The 19096-nt window shown below is 35.7% G+C and overlaps 1 protein-coding gene across 1 annotated transcript; it reads left to right on the forward strand.

Annotated features, from left to right (window-relative positions):
• Nucleotides 1-7092: 7092 nt before the first annotated feature.
• On the forward strand, nucleotides 7093-18844 carry LOC131609624 (ATP-dependent helicase BRM-like). Its single transcript, XM_058881383.1, has 15 exons — nucleotides 7093-7533; nucleotides 7622-7811; nucleotides 9129-10430; nucleotides 10655-11971; nucleotides 12153-12268; nucleotides 12492-12579; nucleotides 12663-12749; nucleotides 12982-13074; nucleotides 13162-13245; nucleotides 13325-13528; nucleotides 14529-14771; nucleotides 14844-16373; nucleotides 16468-17007; nucleotides 17395-17646; nucleotides 17822-18844. The coding sequence occupies exons 2-15, from the start codon at nucleotides 7644-7646 to the stop codon at nucleotides 18443-18445; spliced, it is 6648 nt and encodes a 2215-aa protein (XP_058737366.1). The 5' UTR covers nucleotides 7093-7533; nucleotides 7622-7643; the 3' UTR covers nucleotides 18446-18844.
• The last annotated feature ends 252 nt before the right edge of the window (nucleotides 18845-19096 follow it).

Consider the following 19096-nt stretch of genomic DNA (forward strand, 5'->3'; position numbering starts at 1 on the left):
CAAATTCCACACAATGGGAATTATGCCCTTCATTGAATCCACAACATCATCTGGATTCAGCCCTCAACATATGATTATGAATGAATGCAAATATATACAACATACTTATAACATCGTCGATCCGATGAACATCATCATCTCATCTCTTACCATTCATCATCATCATCAAGCATGTTTACATATATATTAGCATCATTCAAATACTATCCAATCATCATCATCATACAACCAATGAATTGTCACATGATTATTGTTTCAAACATAACATGTATTATCACATCTCATCGCATATATGCACAATACATCATTCGCCAAGCAATAAAATCATGATTCAAAAGTAATTGAAAGTTACACCTCATTTCATCATGATTCAGTAAAGTTCTAGAATGTGTTTATAACAACGGTTCTGCTGAATGTTAGTGATAAAGCTTCTCATCGTGACTCTCGTGAAAGAGCTTCTGGGGTCTCCTCAAACTCTGAGATTCTTCTGTCCAAGTTTTGAAGATTTTGAAGATAAAGTTATGAAGATTCTAAAAAAAAAGAGATTATGAACACTAAGTGCTGAAGACTCTGAAGATAAGGTTCTGGATGAACAAGTTTTGTAGACTTAGGATTTGAAGACTCAAAGACCAAGTGTTGAAGACTCTGAAGACAAGGTTATGGATGAACAAGTTCTGAAGACTTAGGATCTGAATACTCAAAGACCAAGTGTTTAATACTTTGAAGACACGGTTCTGGTGAACAAGTTCTGAAGACTTGGGTTCTGGTGACTCAAGCTTTGGTCCTTCTAAGCATGCTTCAACATCTACTATCAGAAGCCTTTGAATATTAGAAGATAAAGATCAAATTTGGTTTATGTGAGGAAATTGTACGAAGAACATATGCCTCCACTACCCGGATAGGGTGGCTCAAGGATTGTACTACTGTATTATGTTGTCGACCACTCCCTCACTGGCTGTTGAAATAAAACAATTGGAATTGAGTATTCCAATTCCACCCTCCAAAAGATTCTTTTTGCCCTATAAAAGGAAGACTTGGAAGTTTGATGAAGCTGATGAAAAACAAGTCAATCAACACTACAAAACTACGGTGAATCCCTGCAAAAATCACTTTGATTATTTCTTTGTATAGTTTTGTAAGCAAGTGAACTTTTGTTCTTTAACTTGCAGCAATTAAGCTTTTGTTCAATATTTTCTTAACACTTTTGTGTTATTTAGTTGTATTTCAAACTTGTGTAATCTGCTTTCAAGAAGCAACTCTGTAAACACAAACCTTTGTATTCAACTTGTGAGTTGATAGTTCCTTGGGAGACTAGGGCTTTAGTCAGAATTCTCAAGAAGCCATTGATAGTTAGTCTTTGAGGTTTGCAACAAGTGATAGTTAGTCTTTGTTATGGTTTCTATAATCAGTTTGGTTATAGTGGATTAAGTCTTTGTTGATAAGGCAAAATCACCTTGGTGAGTGGATTGGAGTAACTTCGTTAATAGTGAACCAAGATAAAAATAATTGTGTTATTTATTTTTGTTCTTGCGTTTTTGACTTGGGAAGAATTTGATTTTCCTTGAAACCCAATTCAAACCCCCTTTATAGTGTTTCACGCACCTTCATTCTTTCCAAACAGTAACTAAAATCCGTTAATCCCAAGGCTAAATCGAGATATTACACAGTCTTATTTCGAACCAAGGTGAGCTTTTAAATTGGGCTGAACTCACGAATTGAACCAGAATTTTGAAAAGGATGACCACGAACCACTAAGATTTTATAATAGGTTGATCTCGAACTGAAGCAAGCTTTTAACCAGATTGAGCTTACAAATCGAACTAGAGTTTTTACCAGGATGGCCATGAACTAATTTTAGACTTAATACCGAACTGATATCGAGCCCGAAGAAATATTTTGAACGACTGAACTTTTGAACCTAGAACTTAAAACATGAATCCCAAAAACTAAAGCTTTTAAATAGGTTTAGCTTTAAACTCAAACGAACAATCCATTAGGGATAAGCTATTCTATCAATGTAAAAATTATTCCTTGGAGAATTTATAATACTATCCTTCCAAAATTACAAAATTCTTCACTAAATAGAAAGACCTGTCTCGAAAGCGCTACAACTAATTTTAATTGAGAGAACGTGAAAAAAATTTTTTTTGAGAGAGCGAGGAGTGAGATATGAAAACTCACGATTCAGGATATGAAAATATGAGGAAAGAGACCTCTATTTATAGGCTAGAGGTTGGTAAAAAAAGGAAAATTTCTTCGGCCAAAATTAATGCGCCAATCAATTGACATCTTGCTCCAATTGATTAGAAGACCTCAAATTAATTATTTAGGATATTGAAAAATGAAGGAAAAGATATATTACTGTTGTTGTTCATTAAGACACTATTCTAAATGATTAAGGACAATTTTTACACTAACCCAATCGATTGGTTATAAGTTTCAATCAATTTGGTCAATATAAATGTTGTTCAAAATTATTCAGACAGTTCCTGATTCAAGTGGAAAGAAAAATAGGCTAGAAAACATGTTTTTAGCGTGTGTGTAACTTAGCCATATAATTTTAGAAAAATATCCTTTAGCTTTTACAACATATTATTCACTCAGATGCAATAGGGAGAACTTTCAGACTTCCACTCTTTCACGCCCTGAAGCTTCAAGACTTGTCAAATAATTCAGTCATACATATATTATCTTGAATTTTTCTTGAAGATGATACTTGAGATGTATTCTTGTTTAGTGTCATCCCTATAGAAATTTTACAGTGACCATTAAACCCATCAAACTCTATTTAGTCTGACTGTATTTTTTTGGAATCATTATTGTTCATTTAAAAGCAAGTGAAAAATATGTATAATATACTATAAAAATTATAATTTTGTATTCATTGTATAAAACATCATTTTACAAAATAATATTAATTTTATACACACTTTTTCTTTATATATATAAATATATATATATATATATATATATATATATATATATATATATATATATATATATATATATATATATATATATATATATATATATATATATATATATATATATTCTTCAACACAACTATTGAAAAAATATTTTAGGGTTTCAGTCTCACCTAACACCAGCTGCACCAGCCGCACGAGTCCATCAAATAGCTTTCCGTTGCACTGCATCATAATTAATTATACACTTGTGTTGAAGCTTCACGTTTATCGACCATAGCGCCGTCGATCAATAGCTCGTAGGTTATTATGTCATATAATTTTGTGGGTCAATCGCAGATTTAAATTTCGGAGTCTTCTCAAAACTGGTAATTCCTTATTTTCATTTAATAATTTTTTTTAATGTCTTTAAATTTTAGATTATTTTGTTGTCTAGTACATTTTTGTTTGTTGTGTTGAATAATAATAATGATTTTTTCTATTTGAAGTTTTAATTTGTTTTGAAATATTTTAGGGTTCCGGTCTCTTCTAACCCAGGCCGCACCAGTCGCACGAATCCATCAAATAGCTTTTCGTGGCATTGCACAATAATTGGCTATACACTTGTGTTAAAGCTTCACGTTTCTCGACCAAGGCGTCATTGATCTATAGCTTGCAGATTATTATATCATATAATTTTATGGGTTAATCGAAGATCTAAGTTTTCGAGTCTTCTCAAATTTGGTAATTCCTTATTTTTCATCTAATAATTTTGTTTGAATGTCTTTAAACTTTAGAATATTTTGTTGTGTTGAATAAAAATATTGATTTTTTCCATTTAAAATTTTGATTTGTTTTGAAATTTGATAATCAAGGTTTAGTTGCAATATTATAGCTCTCAATTACCATAATTTTTCAAAAGGAATAATTTATACAATTTAAATTTCATAATCTTGATAATTTTATTGTTAATACGATAATATTTGTTACATATTGTTAACTCGAGAATGAATTTGGGTTATGTTATGTATTGGACTGGAATAGTTTTGATTGGGTCAAGAAGATGACATTCCATAACTCAGCGGGCCCAAGAAACATCATAAAGGAACACTGGATGTTCGGGCGGGCGCGACCCGTTAGTCACGGGCCGCTCGATCTAACCAATTTTTTACCTATTAGGGGATAAGAAAATTGTTATGTGTCAGGCCACGTGTCCTTAAAAGGGTTGTTGTTTACCATTTTTCTAAGGAAGAAACTACTTCTTCCTACTAACGTAGAAAATTGGTCTTCTCGTTCCTACTAGTGAGGAGAACCAATCTTCTTATGCTCCAGACAAGCACTTGGAAGGGAATCGGTTCTTCACCCAATAACTTCACCCAAGAGCTAAGTCTATAAATACCTCAACCCTTAAGATTAAGAGATGAACCATTGATTTCACATACTGATTATACATAACTCTCTTGCATTCTCTCACATAAGAAGGATCACATCTCTATTGTACTTTCTGCAATAAAATAAGGAAATTAGTTGTTGTTCCTTTATTTATAAGGCCAAAAGCCTAGGTCAAATATGTATCATTGCCAAGTTGTAAGGATGTGCCTTCTAGTAGCTCGTAGGACATTTATAGGCTAGATTAGATGCATGCATATAGATCAATGACCCATAGTGGTTGTGCTTTACCAAGATAAAACTCATCGTATCAAGGCATTAAATTCTCTATGTGCTTCCCACAAGTAACGCTTGAGGGACTCGACCCAAGGAACGATTGGGAGACCCGCCTTCTAAGTTATGCTTAAGGGATCCACCCCAAATAACACTTGAGGGACTCGCTCTCTAAGCTGCGATTAAGGGACCCGTCCTTTAAACTACATCGTCCCAAGTAAAGCTTAAGGGTATCGCCCTCTAAGCTATGCTTGATGCAATCACTTCTCTAAAAAGATATCGTCGTCTACTGAACTTAAATCACTTTGCTCTTCCTAGGTCTCATGCTTGAGGGACTGTGGATTGATATGCTTTTTATTCGACCTAGAAGAGAAACATTCATAACCCAGTCGGCCCAAGAAACATCATAAAGGGACACTAGACATTCAGGTTGGCGCAACCTAACAGATAATAGGCCGCCTAATCCAACTCATCGCGCACATGAGGCTAGCCACCCGACCTATTTCTTTATCCATTAGGGAACAACTGAATTGTCACATGCCATACCACATACCTTTGAAAGCACCCGACATGTTTCTTCCTATTAATGTGGATAGCCGGTCTTCCCATTCATATTAGTGGGGAGAACCAGTCTCCCTATCCCTATGCTCCTGTTAAGTATTTGGGAGGAAATCGATTCTTCCCCCAACAATATATATATATATATATATATATATATATATATATATATATATTATAGTCATTTTATTAATAATGTAATTGAATTTTTGATTATAAATAATCAATAATAATTGTGTTAGCAGAACGAGTTATGAGTTAGATTCGAACAACATAACAACTTTATGTTTGAATCACGTTTACAAAATGTAACATATTTAGTGTTCAATAATGTGTCGAAATAAAAATACTATAACTAGAGAGATCCTATATGAAAAAAAATATTTTGACAAAACAAATCACACATTTTTTTTCTCTAAAAAGAGGGTGAACGTATAGGGTGTGTTTGGTATGAGAGAGTTAGAGAAGAGAGAGTTAGAAAAGAGAGAAGTATAAGAGAAGTGTGGTACTTCTTCTGTTTGGCAAGGGAAGAAAGAGAGAAGAGAGATATAAAATGAGTGGGACCCATGCCATTTCTTCTTCTCTTCTAATATGCGAAGAAAGCTCCAGAAAAGAAACTTTTTTATTAACTGGTCTATAATACCCTTGTAATGTGCCTCTATATTTTAAAATATATGATATTTTATCTTTTGTGCTACATAATATTTGTTTATTATTAATAGAAACGTGTAATTATTATAAAAAATATGTGGTTATTAGAAACATATAATAATTAAAAAATTGTTTAGTTAAATAAAAATAATAATCATGTAATAATAAAAATTCAATGCAAATTATATTAAATTTTATGAGTTTTTTTAGAAGGTTATATTTGTACTTTTAAAAATTATCAATACTTCTATCTTCTCTATTTCTCTTCTCTTTCTCTTATAACAAACAATATTTAAAATCTACTTCATTTCTCATCTTTTTCTCTCTTCTTACACTCTTTCTCATATCTTTCTCTCTTCTTAATTTATCTTCACAACCAAACACACCCATAGAGAGAGATGATCTTTATTCATAATTATTCTAAATTCACAAATTTTAACTTCATATAACTTTATTAGGCTCATCACTTTATAAGCTCAGAGTATTGACTTCATTCACTTTTTAAGTCTTATGTTTAATTCCATTAATTTTTTCCCCTTGCTACTTGTGCAATTTTTTCCCAAATGTATGACTAATGTGTGATTCTAGTGAAACATGACCCATTGTTACCAACAAAACTATCAGAACATTTTGCTCCATAATATTTCTTATTAATTTGGCTCTAACAATATATATATGCAATTTCCATATGGCTTATTTTGTATTGATTTGATACCTTATATATCAATCAACTTAAACTATAGAAGTAATATCAATTGTCACATCACACACATTTCTCAAAATCAACGTTTCTAAAGCTAACATGATCTTGAAAACTGAATCAAACTAATTAAACCATAATCATTGAGTAGACTTTGGTGATAGTGATAACTGATAGGTCCAATATAATCATGTAGGACATAGGCTTACAAATATTAGGAAAACCATAAAAATTAATCAAATATATTTTTCTTCATTAGAAAAAGAAATAATTATTATTCCTTCTGTCTCATAATAAGTGTCTCATTTCCACTTTTTCTATGTCTCAAAATAAATGTCCTTTTAGAATACCAATGCAACATTTATTATTCTGTCTCTGGATCTGATATCTCTGTATAACTATCAATTAAATTAATTTTTTATCTGTTATTTATAAACAACTATCAATAAACTAAATTTATATATATGATATCTCCTATATGTAAAGTTGTTTAAGTGTTGAGAAGTAAAGTGTTTTTAATGATGAAATTAGTGGATAGAAAAAGTTGTAATAACAATAAATTTAGTGCTAATAATGTTACATAAAAGTTAAGATATGTAATTTTGATAGGAAAGAGGGGTTAATCTGAATTGCTACTTTTGGTAATTCTCTAACCGTAATTTGTAGCTGATTTTCATGGCTAATATACATAAACGACACAGATCAGTGATGAAAATTTGAAGTAAGAGACGAGAAGCGCTTTTATATAAACACCATTTTTGTTCTAAACAAAACGGAAAACGAAAAGTTGAAAAAAAAAAAGGGAAAAAAATTGCGTTAGGGTTTGACTGTGAAATTGCAAAATCGCGTGTGGAATAATCGATTCCGTCAAGTTCGGTTTTATACGGTGAAAGATCCTTTCTGAATTGCGCACCGAAAGTCGCGGATTCTAGAGAGAGAAAAAGAGTTGGGTCAGTATCAGCAGCTAGAGAGAGAAAATGATGGTTGTTGTGATTTTTTGAACGTTGCGATCGGAGGGAAAATAATGTGGTTTTGTTGAAATTGAGAGGGATTGTTGAGGTTATTGCATTTTTCTCGGTGTTTTTGTTTTGTTTGGAGTTTGTTATTGTTTTTCAGTGGGAGTGATCTCAATTGTGTGGTAATGTAGGTGGTGAATTTTGGGTGACTGAATGCAATCTGGCGGCGCCGGCAGCGGTGGGCCCGGCCGGAATCCGGCAGGGCGGGCAGCGTCGACGTCGTCAGCGGCTGCGTCGCCGTCTTCTTCGTCTTCGGCGGCTTCTCATATGGGATTGGACTCATTGCAGCAGCAACAGCAGATGATGGGTTCTTCTAGACAGGTGTGGATTTTGAGTTGTTTTAGCCGAGTTTCTGTGATGGTTTGATAGAATGGTAGAATTTTGTATTACTCTGATGGCAAATTCTTCTTCATGGTTTTTCTGTTCTGGTAATTCAGTTGTGTCAGATTTTTCAACACATGATTGGCTTTGGAAATGAGAATGTTTGTCTTAAAGCTAATTGGTTGTCAGGGTTTATGGTTTTCTTTTGAACTAATTGTTTTTCAGGCATTTCAAATAATAATATTGAAACTGATGGAATCATTATTGAATAATATGGAAACTGATTCAATCATTGTACATGCAAATGATTGGCTTGGAATTTTTTACTGCTGATGTGTCAGTTCTGGTCTAGCTTCCTTTTAATCACACACCTAACAGATTGCACCTTTCTGTTGACTTTGAATTTTTTATTAATTAATTGGTCTTTGGGTTTAATTTTTGTTCATATATGATGTTCAACTATAGAAAAGTATGAGTGTTTTGTTAATGTTTTTTTTTCATGCAGTTTTTTAGGGAATTTCCTTTTATAAGTCATGTTATTTTGTGTTTGTGTTTAATGAACTCCCTTCTTTTCTCTTTATTTTTCTCTCTCTGCAGAGGCTATTGTTGAAATTTTAATACTATTAATTTTACATTTTGGATCCCTTTGCCCTTTATTTATCTTTAAGTAAATAAGTTGGAAAACATTTATTAGTTCTGGATTGTAACCAAAGAAGATAGACTTGCAGCTTTCTAAAAAGTGTCGTTTCGTCATCTTTTGTGAATTGTCAGCTTGTCTTAATTGTTCCCGCTGCTTCTCTCTTCTGTTATTTTAAGTAAAGACGTTTGATGTCAATAATTAAAATCGTTTGTTTCTTATTTGATTTACAGTTTTCTATCAAATGCAGTCTTAATGGGAAAATCGTCATTGTATCTACCTCAAAGTAGTGTGATCATTAAATATGATTGATTTCTTTATGTTATGTACTTGTTGTACTTAAGGAATATGCTTTCATGGTTATATAATATACTTCCGGAGAGGCCATAGTTTCTTTATTTCCTTTGTAGCCATGTATATAATAACATTTATAGCACCCTACACACAAGTACTTCAAATTTTGGTAATGCTTTTTAAGATAGGCAGTCAACAGTGGTGTTGTAGATTTTGTGAACCAAATTAGCTTATGTTATACTTGACAAGTATTTGTCTACCCGTCTTTGTCTTGAAATCTATGAGATTTTCACTGTGATCTAAGTTACAATTTTTTTTTTTTAAATTTTGAATCATATCATTTATACTGTGGAATGACGACATTTTCTCAACTGATATATATGCAGTCATTTCAACAGCAACTGTGTAGAAAACCTGAAGGGAATGAAGCGGTGCTGGCATATCAAGCAGGGCTTCAAGGAGTATTTGGGAATAACAATTACTCATCTTCTACTGCCATGCAACGGCCTCAGCAGTCTAGAAATTTTTTCGATTCAGCTCAACATGGACCCAACCAGGGTCAAGGCATTGAGCAGCAGATGCTAAGTCCTGTCCAACAAGCATATTATCAATATGCTCTCCAGAGTTCTCAACAAAAGTCTGCTTTGGCAATGCAGTCACAACAGCAATCTAAAATGGAAATGTCAGGTCACACATCTGTTAAGGATCAAGAAATGCGAATGGGAAATTTTAAATTGCAGGAGCTTATGGCAATGCAGGCAGGGAATCAGGGCCAAGGATCAACTTCTAGGAATTCATCTGAACATTTTTCTCATGGTGAAAAGAGGATAGAGCATGGATATCAGCTAGCTCCTGATAAGAAGAATGAAGAAAAGCCTTCAACTCATGGACCAGCCATTGGACATTTGATGCCTGTGCAAGCACTATCAACTCAGCAGAGCATGCCAAATGCTATGAACAACCAGATTGCTATGTCTGCTCAACTCCGAGCTATGCAGGCATGGGCACAAGAACGGAATATTGATCTATCACAACCTGCAAATGCTAACTTAGTGGCTCAGCTCACTCCCTTGATGCAATCAAAGATGATTCAACAACCAAAGGAAAACATTACTAGCATTGGTGCTCAGTCCTCCTCTGTCCCCGTTTCAAAGCAGCAGGTTACTTCTCCGGAAGTTGCAAGCGAGGGATCTGCTCGTGCTAATTCATCTAGCGGTGTGTCTGAACAGGTAGTTTCTGCAAAAGCCAGGCAGACAGCTCCACCCAGCCATTTGGGCTTACCCGTCAATGCTGGTGTGGCTGGAAACTCCAGTGACATGGCAGTGCAGCAGTTCAGTCTTCATGGTAGAGATGCTCAAGGATCTTCGAAGCAATCTGTTGTAGCTGGTAATGGAATGCCTTCTATGCATCCACATCAATCTTCTGCAAACATGAGCTTAGGTGCAGATAGTTCTTTGAATGCAAAACCTTCATCATCTGGATCTGGTTCGGAACCTGCAAAAGTGCAGTACAGCCAACAATTAATCCAACGTGCTTCCCAGGCTGGAGGGCTGATAAAGGAAGGAGGCTCCGGAAATTATACCAAGCCTCAAGGGGCACCGTCTCATACGGCTCAAAAACGAGTTGGTTTTACCAAACATCAGCTCCATGTTCTTAAAGCACAGATACTAGCGTTTAGGCGGCTGAAGGTTAACCTCTGCCTCAATTGAGTTTTCTTTGGTGCCCATTTCACTTGTGATCATATCCCTTTGTTTCTCATTGTCTATGGCTTTCTGCTTCTGCTTGCCTACTTTTTGTGTTTATATAAGCCCTATGAAGATTTACTATATCATATCTGATTCTTTGCAAAAAAAAACTATATAATTTCTAATGAAGATTGTGCTCACTAATTCTATTTTCTGTTGGTTGATAGAAAGGTGAAAGTACACTTCCCCAAGAACTTCTTCAGGCCATTACTCCACCACCTCTTCATTTGCAAGTGAAGCAGCCAATTCACTCTTCAGGAGGCCAGAATCAAGATAAATCTGCGGGAAATACTGTGGTAGAACAAACAAGGAGGAATGATTCCAATACCAAGGATTCACAACCAATCACATCTCTTGATGGAAATTCTTCTAAGCAGGAAACTTTTGTAAGAGATCAGATATCCACTGGAGCAGCAGTTCATAGGCAAGCTATGCCTTCTGTGACAAAGGTCTCCATTGGAAAGGAAGAGCAGCAATCCATTGGATGCTCTGCTAAGTCAGACCAGGAAACTGAACATGGAATTAACAGAGCTCCTGTTAGAACTGAGTTAGCATTAGATAAAGGAAAGGCTGTTGCTTCCCAGGCTTCCATAACTGACATTGCACAAATTAATAAACCTGTACAGTCAAGCACTGTTGGCCAGCCAAAGGATACAGGACCCACCAAAAACTATCATGGGCCCCTATTTGATTTTCCTTTCTTCACTAGGAAACATGATTCCTTTGGGTCATCAATGATGGTAAACAACAACAACAATAATTTGTCACTGGCATATGATGTAAAAGAGCTTCTTTACGAGGAAGGCATGGAAGTTTTTAACAAGAGAAGGACAGAGAATCTAAAGAAGATTGAAGGATTACTTGCGGTAAACTTAGAGAGGAAAAGAATTAGGCCAGATCTTGTATTGAAGTTGCAAATTGAAGAGAAAAAGCTTCGCCTTATAGATCTTCAGGCTCGTTTAAGAGATGAGATTGATCAACAGCAACAGGAGATAATGGCAATGCCAGATAGGCCATATCGCAAGTTTGTTCGGCTGTGCGAACGTCAGCGTGTGGAACTCGCTAGACAAGTGCAGTCATCTCAGAAAGCTTTGAGGGATAAGCAACTGAAATCTATATTCCAATGGCGCAAGAAGCTTCTTGAAGTTCACTGGGCCATTCGTGATGCCCGTACTGCCCGTAATAGAGGGGTGGCCAAATATCACGAAAAGATGTTGAAAGAGTTCTCAAAACATAAGGACGATGACAGGAACAAGAGGATGGAGGCCTTAAAAAACAATGATGTTGACAGATATAGGGAGATGTTGCTGGAGCAACAGACTAGCCTTCCAGGTGATGCTGCGGAGAGATACACTGTACTTTCAACTTTCTTAACTCAGACTGAAGAGTATCTCCAAAAATTAGGAAGTAAGATAACTTCTGCCAAAAATCATCAGGAAGTGGAGGAGGCAGCAAAAGCTGCAGCAGCTGCCGCACAATTACAGGCATGATTCATTATTTTCCCCTCTCCCTAAATTTTTAAAAAAAAAAAAGAAAAAAGAAAAGGAAAACTCTAATGGCCTGAGGGAAAACTTTTACATTTTGTGTGCCTTTTGATTTTGTAACACTTATAACTTCTTTTTGAAATCATCTACTTATCATTGATCCATTATTTTATGATTAAAGGGTCTTTCTGAAGAAGAAGTCAGAGCTGCAGCAGCTTGTGCTGGAGAAGAAGTGATGATTAGAAATCGTTTTACAGAGATGAATGCTCCAAACGATGGCTCATCTTCTGTCAGCAAGTGAGTTTTGTTCAATTTGTGTATCTCTAGTTTTGGGCTTTTGGCACAAGAATGCTTGAGGTCAAGTGCATTGTAGTACTGGCTTTTGGCATGAAATTTACCATTACCTTTTAAAAAAAAATTTAATGACTTACTATTGTTTACCTAAATTAACCTTTTAAACATTTATTGGTTATATAATATGTCTGATGCCTTCTGGTTACCTTCATTGGCCACATACCAGGTATTACAACCTTGCTCATGCTGTGAATGAAAAAGTTTTAAGGCAGCCATCAATGTTGCGGGCTGGAACATTGAGAGAGTATCAGCTTGTAGGTTTCTACAGTTAGTGAAATTGTTCGCATTTTCTTATCTTTGAGTAAATTTTCAAGTATTTGTCATGTTATTTATGAAGGTTGGATTGCAATGGATGCTTTCTTTGTATAACAACAAGTTAAATGGAATCTTGGCTGATGAGATGGGTCTTGGTAAAACAGTCCAGGTTAGTATAATGTTCTGCTGTGTCCTCCCTTAAAATGGGTGTGACCTCTATTGTGTGTTTTTACCGCCAAGTGTTTATACACTACATATTGAAATTCATTGTGTCATAGGTGGGAGATGAAAGTAAGAGGATTATTCTTATGTTTTTAAATGTTATTTGAAGTGTATATAATATTAATTACTTGTTAGCTGTGTGCACCTCTTGTCAACTTAAATATTTCTACCTTGTCCAGGTTATGGCGTTAATTGCATACTTAATGGAATTTAAAGGAAACTATGGCCCACATCTTATAATAGTTCCAAATGCTGTTTTGGTTAACTGGAAGGTGTGCTTCAACTTATTCATTTCAATAATATACCTTTTCTCTGTGATTTAGTGTGCCTAAACCCAAAAATATGCATTGACTCTGCAGAGTGAATTGCATACTTGGTTACCATCTGTGTCATGCATTTTTTATGTTGGAATGAAGGATCACCGGTCAAAATTATTTTCTCAAGTAAGTGTGCCACAACCTATTGATGTACAGTATACTGTTAGGAGTAATTCAATCAGCCCTAAGTGTTTTATATTTGCAGGAGGTTATGGCTATGAAATTTAATGTCCTTGTGACTACTTATGAGTTCATCATGTATGACCGAGCAAAGCTTTCAAAAATTGATTGGAGGTATATCGTAATTGATGAAGCTCAGAGAATGAAGGATAGAGAGTCAGTTTTAGCTCGTGATCTTGATAGATATCGGTGTCACAGACGCCTGCTTCTGACAGGAACACCTTTACAGGTTTGTTTTGTTCTGGTTTGATATGAAATGCATTATTGATGTGGTTTCCTACAAACTCAGAATCTTTTATGCCCCAATTGAACCAAACATCAGCATATCTTAAAACATCCAGATTTCTGTAATATTGTCAGCTTGTTATTCCCTTGCTAACTAATAGCAATAGCAACATTTAAACCATTTATATGTCTTTAATCTTCACCATATAGCTACTTAAATTGTTCACATGTCTTCACCATATAGCTACTTAAATTGTTCACACGTCTTCACCATATAGCTACTTAAATTGTTCACATGTCTTCACCATATAGCTTAAGCTGTTAGGAAAATCAGTTCTTGACACATGGTATCGAATCTTCTATTGCCAAGGGGTCATAAGCTTCACGCTTCGCTTCCGACCATGTACGAATCACAACTTTTTTCAGAAGCTGGAGAAATATATTATTCATTTATATGAGTAGTTTTAGTTTGCTGGTTCTTTTTTGAGTGAGTAAAAACTTAAAATATCCACACAAGGCTAGACTCAGCTTTTGCCAAGCTCAAGTCCTAGTCTTGCCATGCTTGCTTAAATGCTGATGCTAAGATGTGGTTTGAGACTTTTAGCATTATAGTTCATTTAGTTTACAGTCCGAAATTACCTCAATGAATGCTATTAATAAGGCCTTTTATTGAAGGTTGAATGATAGTTTAATTATAAATAAATCTCAAAATAGGTTTCTTGTTGTCACCGAAACTTTGGGGGTCAAGTATGCATATCATATTTTAGCAATGACAGTTGTGGATGTTCAGTTGATTCTTTAATGTGCAAAGTTCTCTGTCTAATGATTCATAATTTTGACGAGTGTTTCTTTATAAAATATGTAAGCTAATGCTTAAACTATTATTTCTTTTCCTACATGTTAATTTTAATGTAGATGTCATTTTGCCAAGTGATAGATCTGAGATTCCTTGTGCAGTGCATATCTTGTTGATGAAATTGTTAATGGTTTAATTTTCTCTGCAGAATGATTTGAAGGAACTTTGGTCACTTTTAAATTTACTTCTTCCTGAGGTTTTTGACAATAAGAAAGCCTTTAATGATTGGTTCTCAAAACCATTTCAAAAGGAAGATCCCACCCAAAATGCAGAGGATGATTGGCTTGAGACAGAGAAGAAAGTTATCATTATCCATCGGCTTCATCAGATTCTCGAGCCTTTCATGCTCAGGCGCCGTGTTGAAGAGGTTGAAGGCTCGCTACCACCAAAGGTTTGACTACTACAACTCTTAACCTTTTAATGTACTTTGTGGCATAGTCCTGATACCAGTGCTGCACTGCAGGTATCCATAGTTTTACGATGTAGAATGTCAGCCTTCCAGAGTGCCATTTATGACTGGATCAAATCAACCGGAACTCTTCGTCTTAATCCTGAGGAAGAGAAACTCCGGATGCAAAAAAGCCCGTTATACCAGGCAAAGCAGTATAAAACTTTAAATAATAGATGCATGGAGCTACGGAAAACTTGCAATCATCCATTGCTTAATTACCCATTTTTTAATGATTTATCTAAAGAGTTTATGGTGAAGTGTTGTGGGAAATTGTGGATGCTGGATAGGATTCTCATAAAACTTCAAAGAACCGGACATCGAGTTTTGCTGTTTAGTACCATGACAAAACTCCTAGACATATTGGAAGAGTACCTGCAATGGCGAAGACTTGTGTACAGAAGAATTGACGGGACAACAACTTTGGATGACCGTGAATCAGCTATAGTGGACTTCAATAGCCCTAATTCTGACTGTTTCATCTTCTTGCTTAGTATTAGGGCTGCTGGGAGAGGCCTTAACCTTCAGTCTGCTGACACAGTAGTCATATATGATCCTGACCCAAACCCTAAAAATGAAGAGCAGGCCGTGGCTAGAGCTCATCGCATTGGACAAAAAAGAGAAGTTAAAGTTATCTACATGGAAGCTGTTGTTGACAAAATCTCTAGCCATCAGAAGGAGGATGAACGGAGAAGTGGAGGCACTATTGATATGGAGGATGAGCTTGCAGGTAAGGATCGTTATATAGGATCCATTGAGAGCCTCATAAGGAGCAATATTCAACAATATAAGATTGATATGGCTGACGAGGTTATTAATGCTGGACGTTTTGATCAAAGGACAACACATGAAGAGAGGCGTTTGACTTTGGAGACATTATTGCATGACGACGAACGGTGTCAAGAAACTGTCCACGATGTTCCTTCATTGCAGGAGGTAAATCGCATGATTGCTAGGAATGAAGAGGAAGTTGAATTGTTTGATCAAATGGATGAGGAAGAGGAATGGCTTGAGAAGATGACTCAGTATCATCAGGTGCCTAAGTGGCTTCGAGCCAGTACAAAAGATGTGAATGCTGCTATTGCTGCTTCATCCAAAAGATCATCAAAGAAAAACACTTTTTCGGGTGGTAATGTTGGCTTGGAATCCAGTGAAATGGGTTCTGAAAGGAGAAGGGGGCGACCAAAGGGAAAAAAGAATCCTAATTATAAAGAGTTGGAAGATGAAATTGGGGAATCCTCTGAAGAAATCTCTGAAGACAGAAATGAAGATTCTGCACATGAGGAAGATGATGGGTATTGTGGGGCTGATGGAGCTCAACCCGTGGATAAAGATAAGAATGTTACTCCTTCTGATGCTGAATATAAATTTCCTAGGTCTTCAGAAGGTGCTAGAAATATTCACGTGGTTAAAGAAATCGGTTCTTCAGCATCATCTGCAGACTGTCAAAGACCAACACAAACCGTGTCGCCATCAGTTTCTTCTCAGAAATTTGCTTCCCTGTCTGCGCTGGATGCCAAGCCAAGTTCGGTCTCAAAAAGGATGGTACACACTTTATTTTGAATATTTTACTATTTTGCCAGGTGATTGTTTTTGTTCTATTACATTCTTATTAATATCTTCTGATAACTTTTACCAGGGAGATGAGTTAGAAGAAGGGGAAATTGCAGTATCTGGTGAATCTCACATGTATCATCAACAATCCGGAAGTTGGATTCATGATCGTGATGAAGGTGAGGAAGAACAAGTTTTGCAGAAACCCAAGATTAAGCGTAAACGTAGTCTTCGTGTGCGGCCTCGTCACACCATGGAAAGGCTTGAGGAAAAGTCTGGCAGTGAGATGGCATCTCTTCAACGTGGAGAATCATCTCTTTTACTAAGCAATAAATATCAATTGCATACAAGGATCGGCCCTGAATCAAAATCATTTGAAGATTCCATTGCCAGTAAGCATGATAAGAAAGAACCTATATTTAAAAATAAGCGAAATTTACCTTCAACGAAAGTACCTAATGCATCCAAATTACATGGCCTACCTAAGTCCAGTCGTTTGAACTGCACATCTTCTCCTTCAGAAGATAGTGGTGAACACTCTAGAGAAAGTTTGAAGGGGAAGCCTATCAATTTAAGTGGATCTGCAGCTCATGGCACTAAAATGGCTGAAATCATCCAGAGAGGGGTATGTGCCATTAAGTAATCAATGTTGTGTCTACTTTTCTGCATCTATCTTATTTTTTCCTGGATGGAATTGATCTTACTGCATTTTATAAGGACTTCCAATAGAAACTTTTAATAATCTTACACAATTTTAATAAGCTAGTAATATATTGCTAATAAATTTTTGAGTATCTGATAGGTTTCTTTACCCATGTAACCTTGAAAGTGTTTCTTATTTTGTTCTGTTTTTCACCATAACTTTCTGTTGGATATGTAAATTGTAATCTCACCTCCTTTATTTTAACAGTTATGTTAAATAATCTATTTAGAAATGTTTCATGTCATATTGTTTTGTCTGCCTGCTCACTTAGTGGAACTATATGAATTCATACAACTTATGTACTTGCAGTGTAAAAATGTAATTAGCAAGCTTCAAAGGAGAATAGACAAGGAAGGCCATCAAATTGTACCTTTGCTGACAGATTTATGGAAGAGGATTGAGAATTCTGGGTTCTCTGGTGGTTCTAGGAACAAACTCTTGGATTTAAGAAAGATTGACCAGAGAATTGATAGACTGGAGTACAATGGAGTAATGGAGCTTGTGTTTGATGTACAATTCATGTTGAAGAGTGCGATGCATTTCTATGGGTACTCATATGAGGTAAGGTTTCTTATCATTGTTTAAAATTGCTTTAACAAAAACATAAACTGATCAATTGTATTTTGCATGATTGAGATGGCTGTCGAATAAGAAGTTGATAATAACACAAGGGTTGTTTATATATGATCTCTATTTTTGCAAAAGGTTAAAAGTTTTGAGTGATCATTATTCACAGGTAAGATCTGAAGCAAGGAAGGTTCATGATCTCTTTTTTGACATCTTGAAAATCTCATTTTCCGATATTGATTTCGGAGAAGCAAGAAGTGCACTTTCTTTTTCTGGTCCAGTTTCTGCCAGTACGGTAGCATCCTCAAGACAAGTGACTGCTGGTCCAAGTAGTAAGAGAAAGAGAGGGAAGAATGATACGGAGACTGATCCATTCCCTACACAAAAGCCACTGCAACGTGGATCCACTTCCAATGGCGAAACTGGCAGGATCAAAGTCCAATTGCCTCAGAAGGTATCAAAAACTGGAAGTGGCAGTTCCAGTGCCAGGGAGCAACTTCAGCAGGATAGTCCTTCAATGCTTGTTCACCCAGGTGAACTGGTTGTATGCAAGAAGAAAAGAAATGAGAGAGAAAAACCATCAGGGAAGTTTAGGATTGGATCAACTGGTCCTATTTCACCCCCTAGCCTGGTTCTTGCTGTGAGAAGTCCGACTTCAGGTTCAGGTTCAGGTTCTACCCCTAGGACTGGCCATGCACAGAAACCAAATGGGTCTGGTGGGTTAGTTGGATGGGCAAATCCCGTGAAGCGGATGAGGACAGATTCTGGGAAGAGGAGACCAAGCCATATGTAGATTTTTTACCGTGATACAAAGGATGGTATATAATTGGAAACATTGCTGTTAGTTTCAGGAAAGAATTTTAGTTGCCCTTATTATCCATGGATAGAGTTGTTCAGCATAAACTGTTAATAATATAGAGTTAGGTCATCTTTAGTATTTTAGAGCTACCTTCAATGGGGTTATATTACAGGCGATTAAATTTTTTGATTGGGTATATGCTGCATCTTGCAGGAACTGCTTTTACCATAGATATATATGCTGAATCTCTTATGTATATTAACTTGCTGGTTCATGTTAGTTCATTCAATAATTAATAATTGTTTCTACATGGCCCTGTTTTCCCCCATTGAGAGCAAACCCTTCCAAATTATTATTGTATGTACTAATAAACCTATGAACTATTGATTTGAACCAACCTAAAGTTTAGGTACTGTGGATGTGGATAGGGTTGATCATGTTACAGTTTAGTCAGAAAATCAAACTGAATCACAACAAAAGTTTATTGAAACTGATTTTTTTTTCTTGGAATCAAATTAACTTTTATTTCCAAAAAACCATAAGTACAAACCGATCAAAAGATCCAGGTATAGATCCAGGTATGAAATATCAAAGGGACAAAACTAAGTTACTCTATGCAAAGAGAATCCTTATCAATGTGTGTGT

Source organism: Vicia villosa, linkage group LG6, assembly GCF_029867415.1.
Source record: "Vicia villosa cultivar HV-30 ecotype Madison, WI linkage group LG6, Vvil1.0, whole genome shotgun sequence".
Lineage (NCBI taxonomy): Eukaryota > Viridiplantae > Streptophyta > Magnoliopsida > Fabales > Fabaceae > Vicia > Vicia villosa.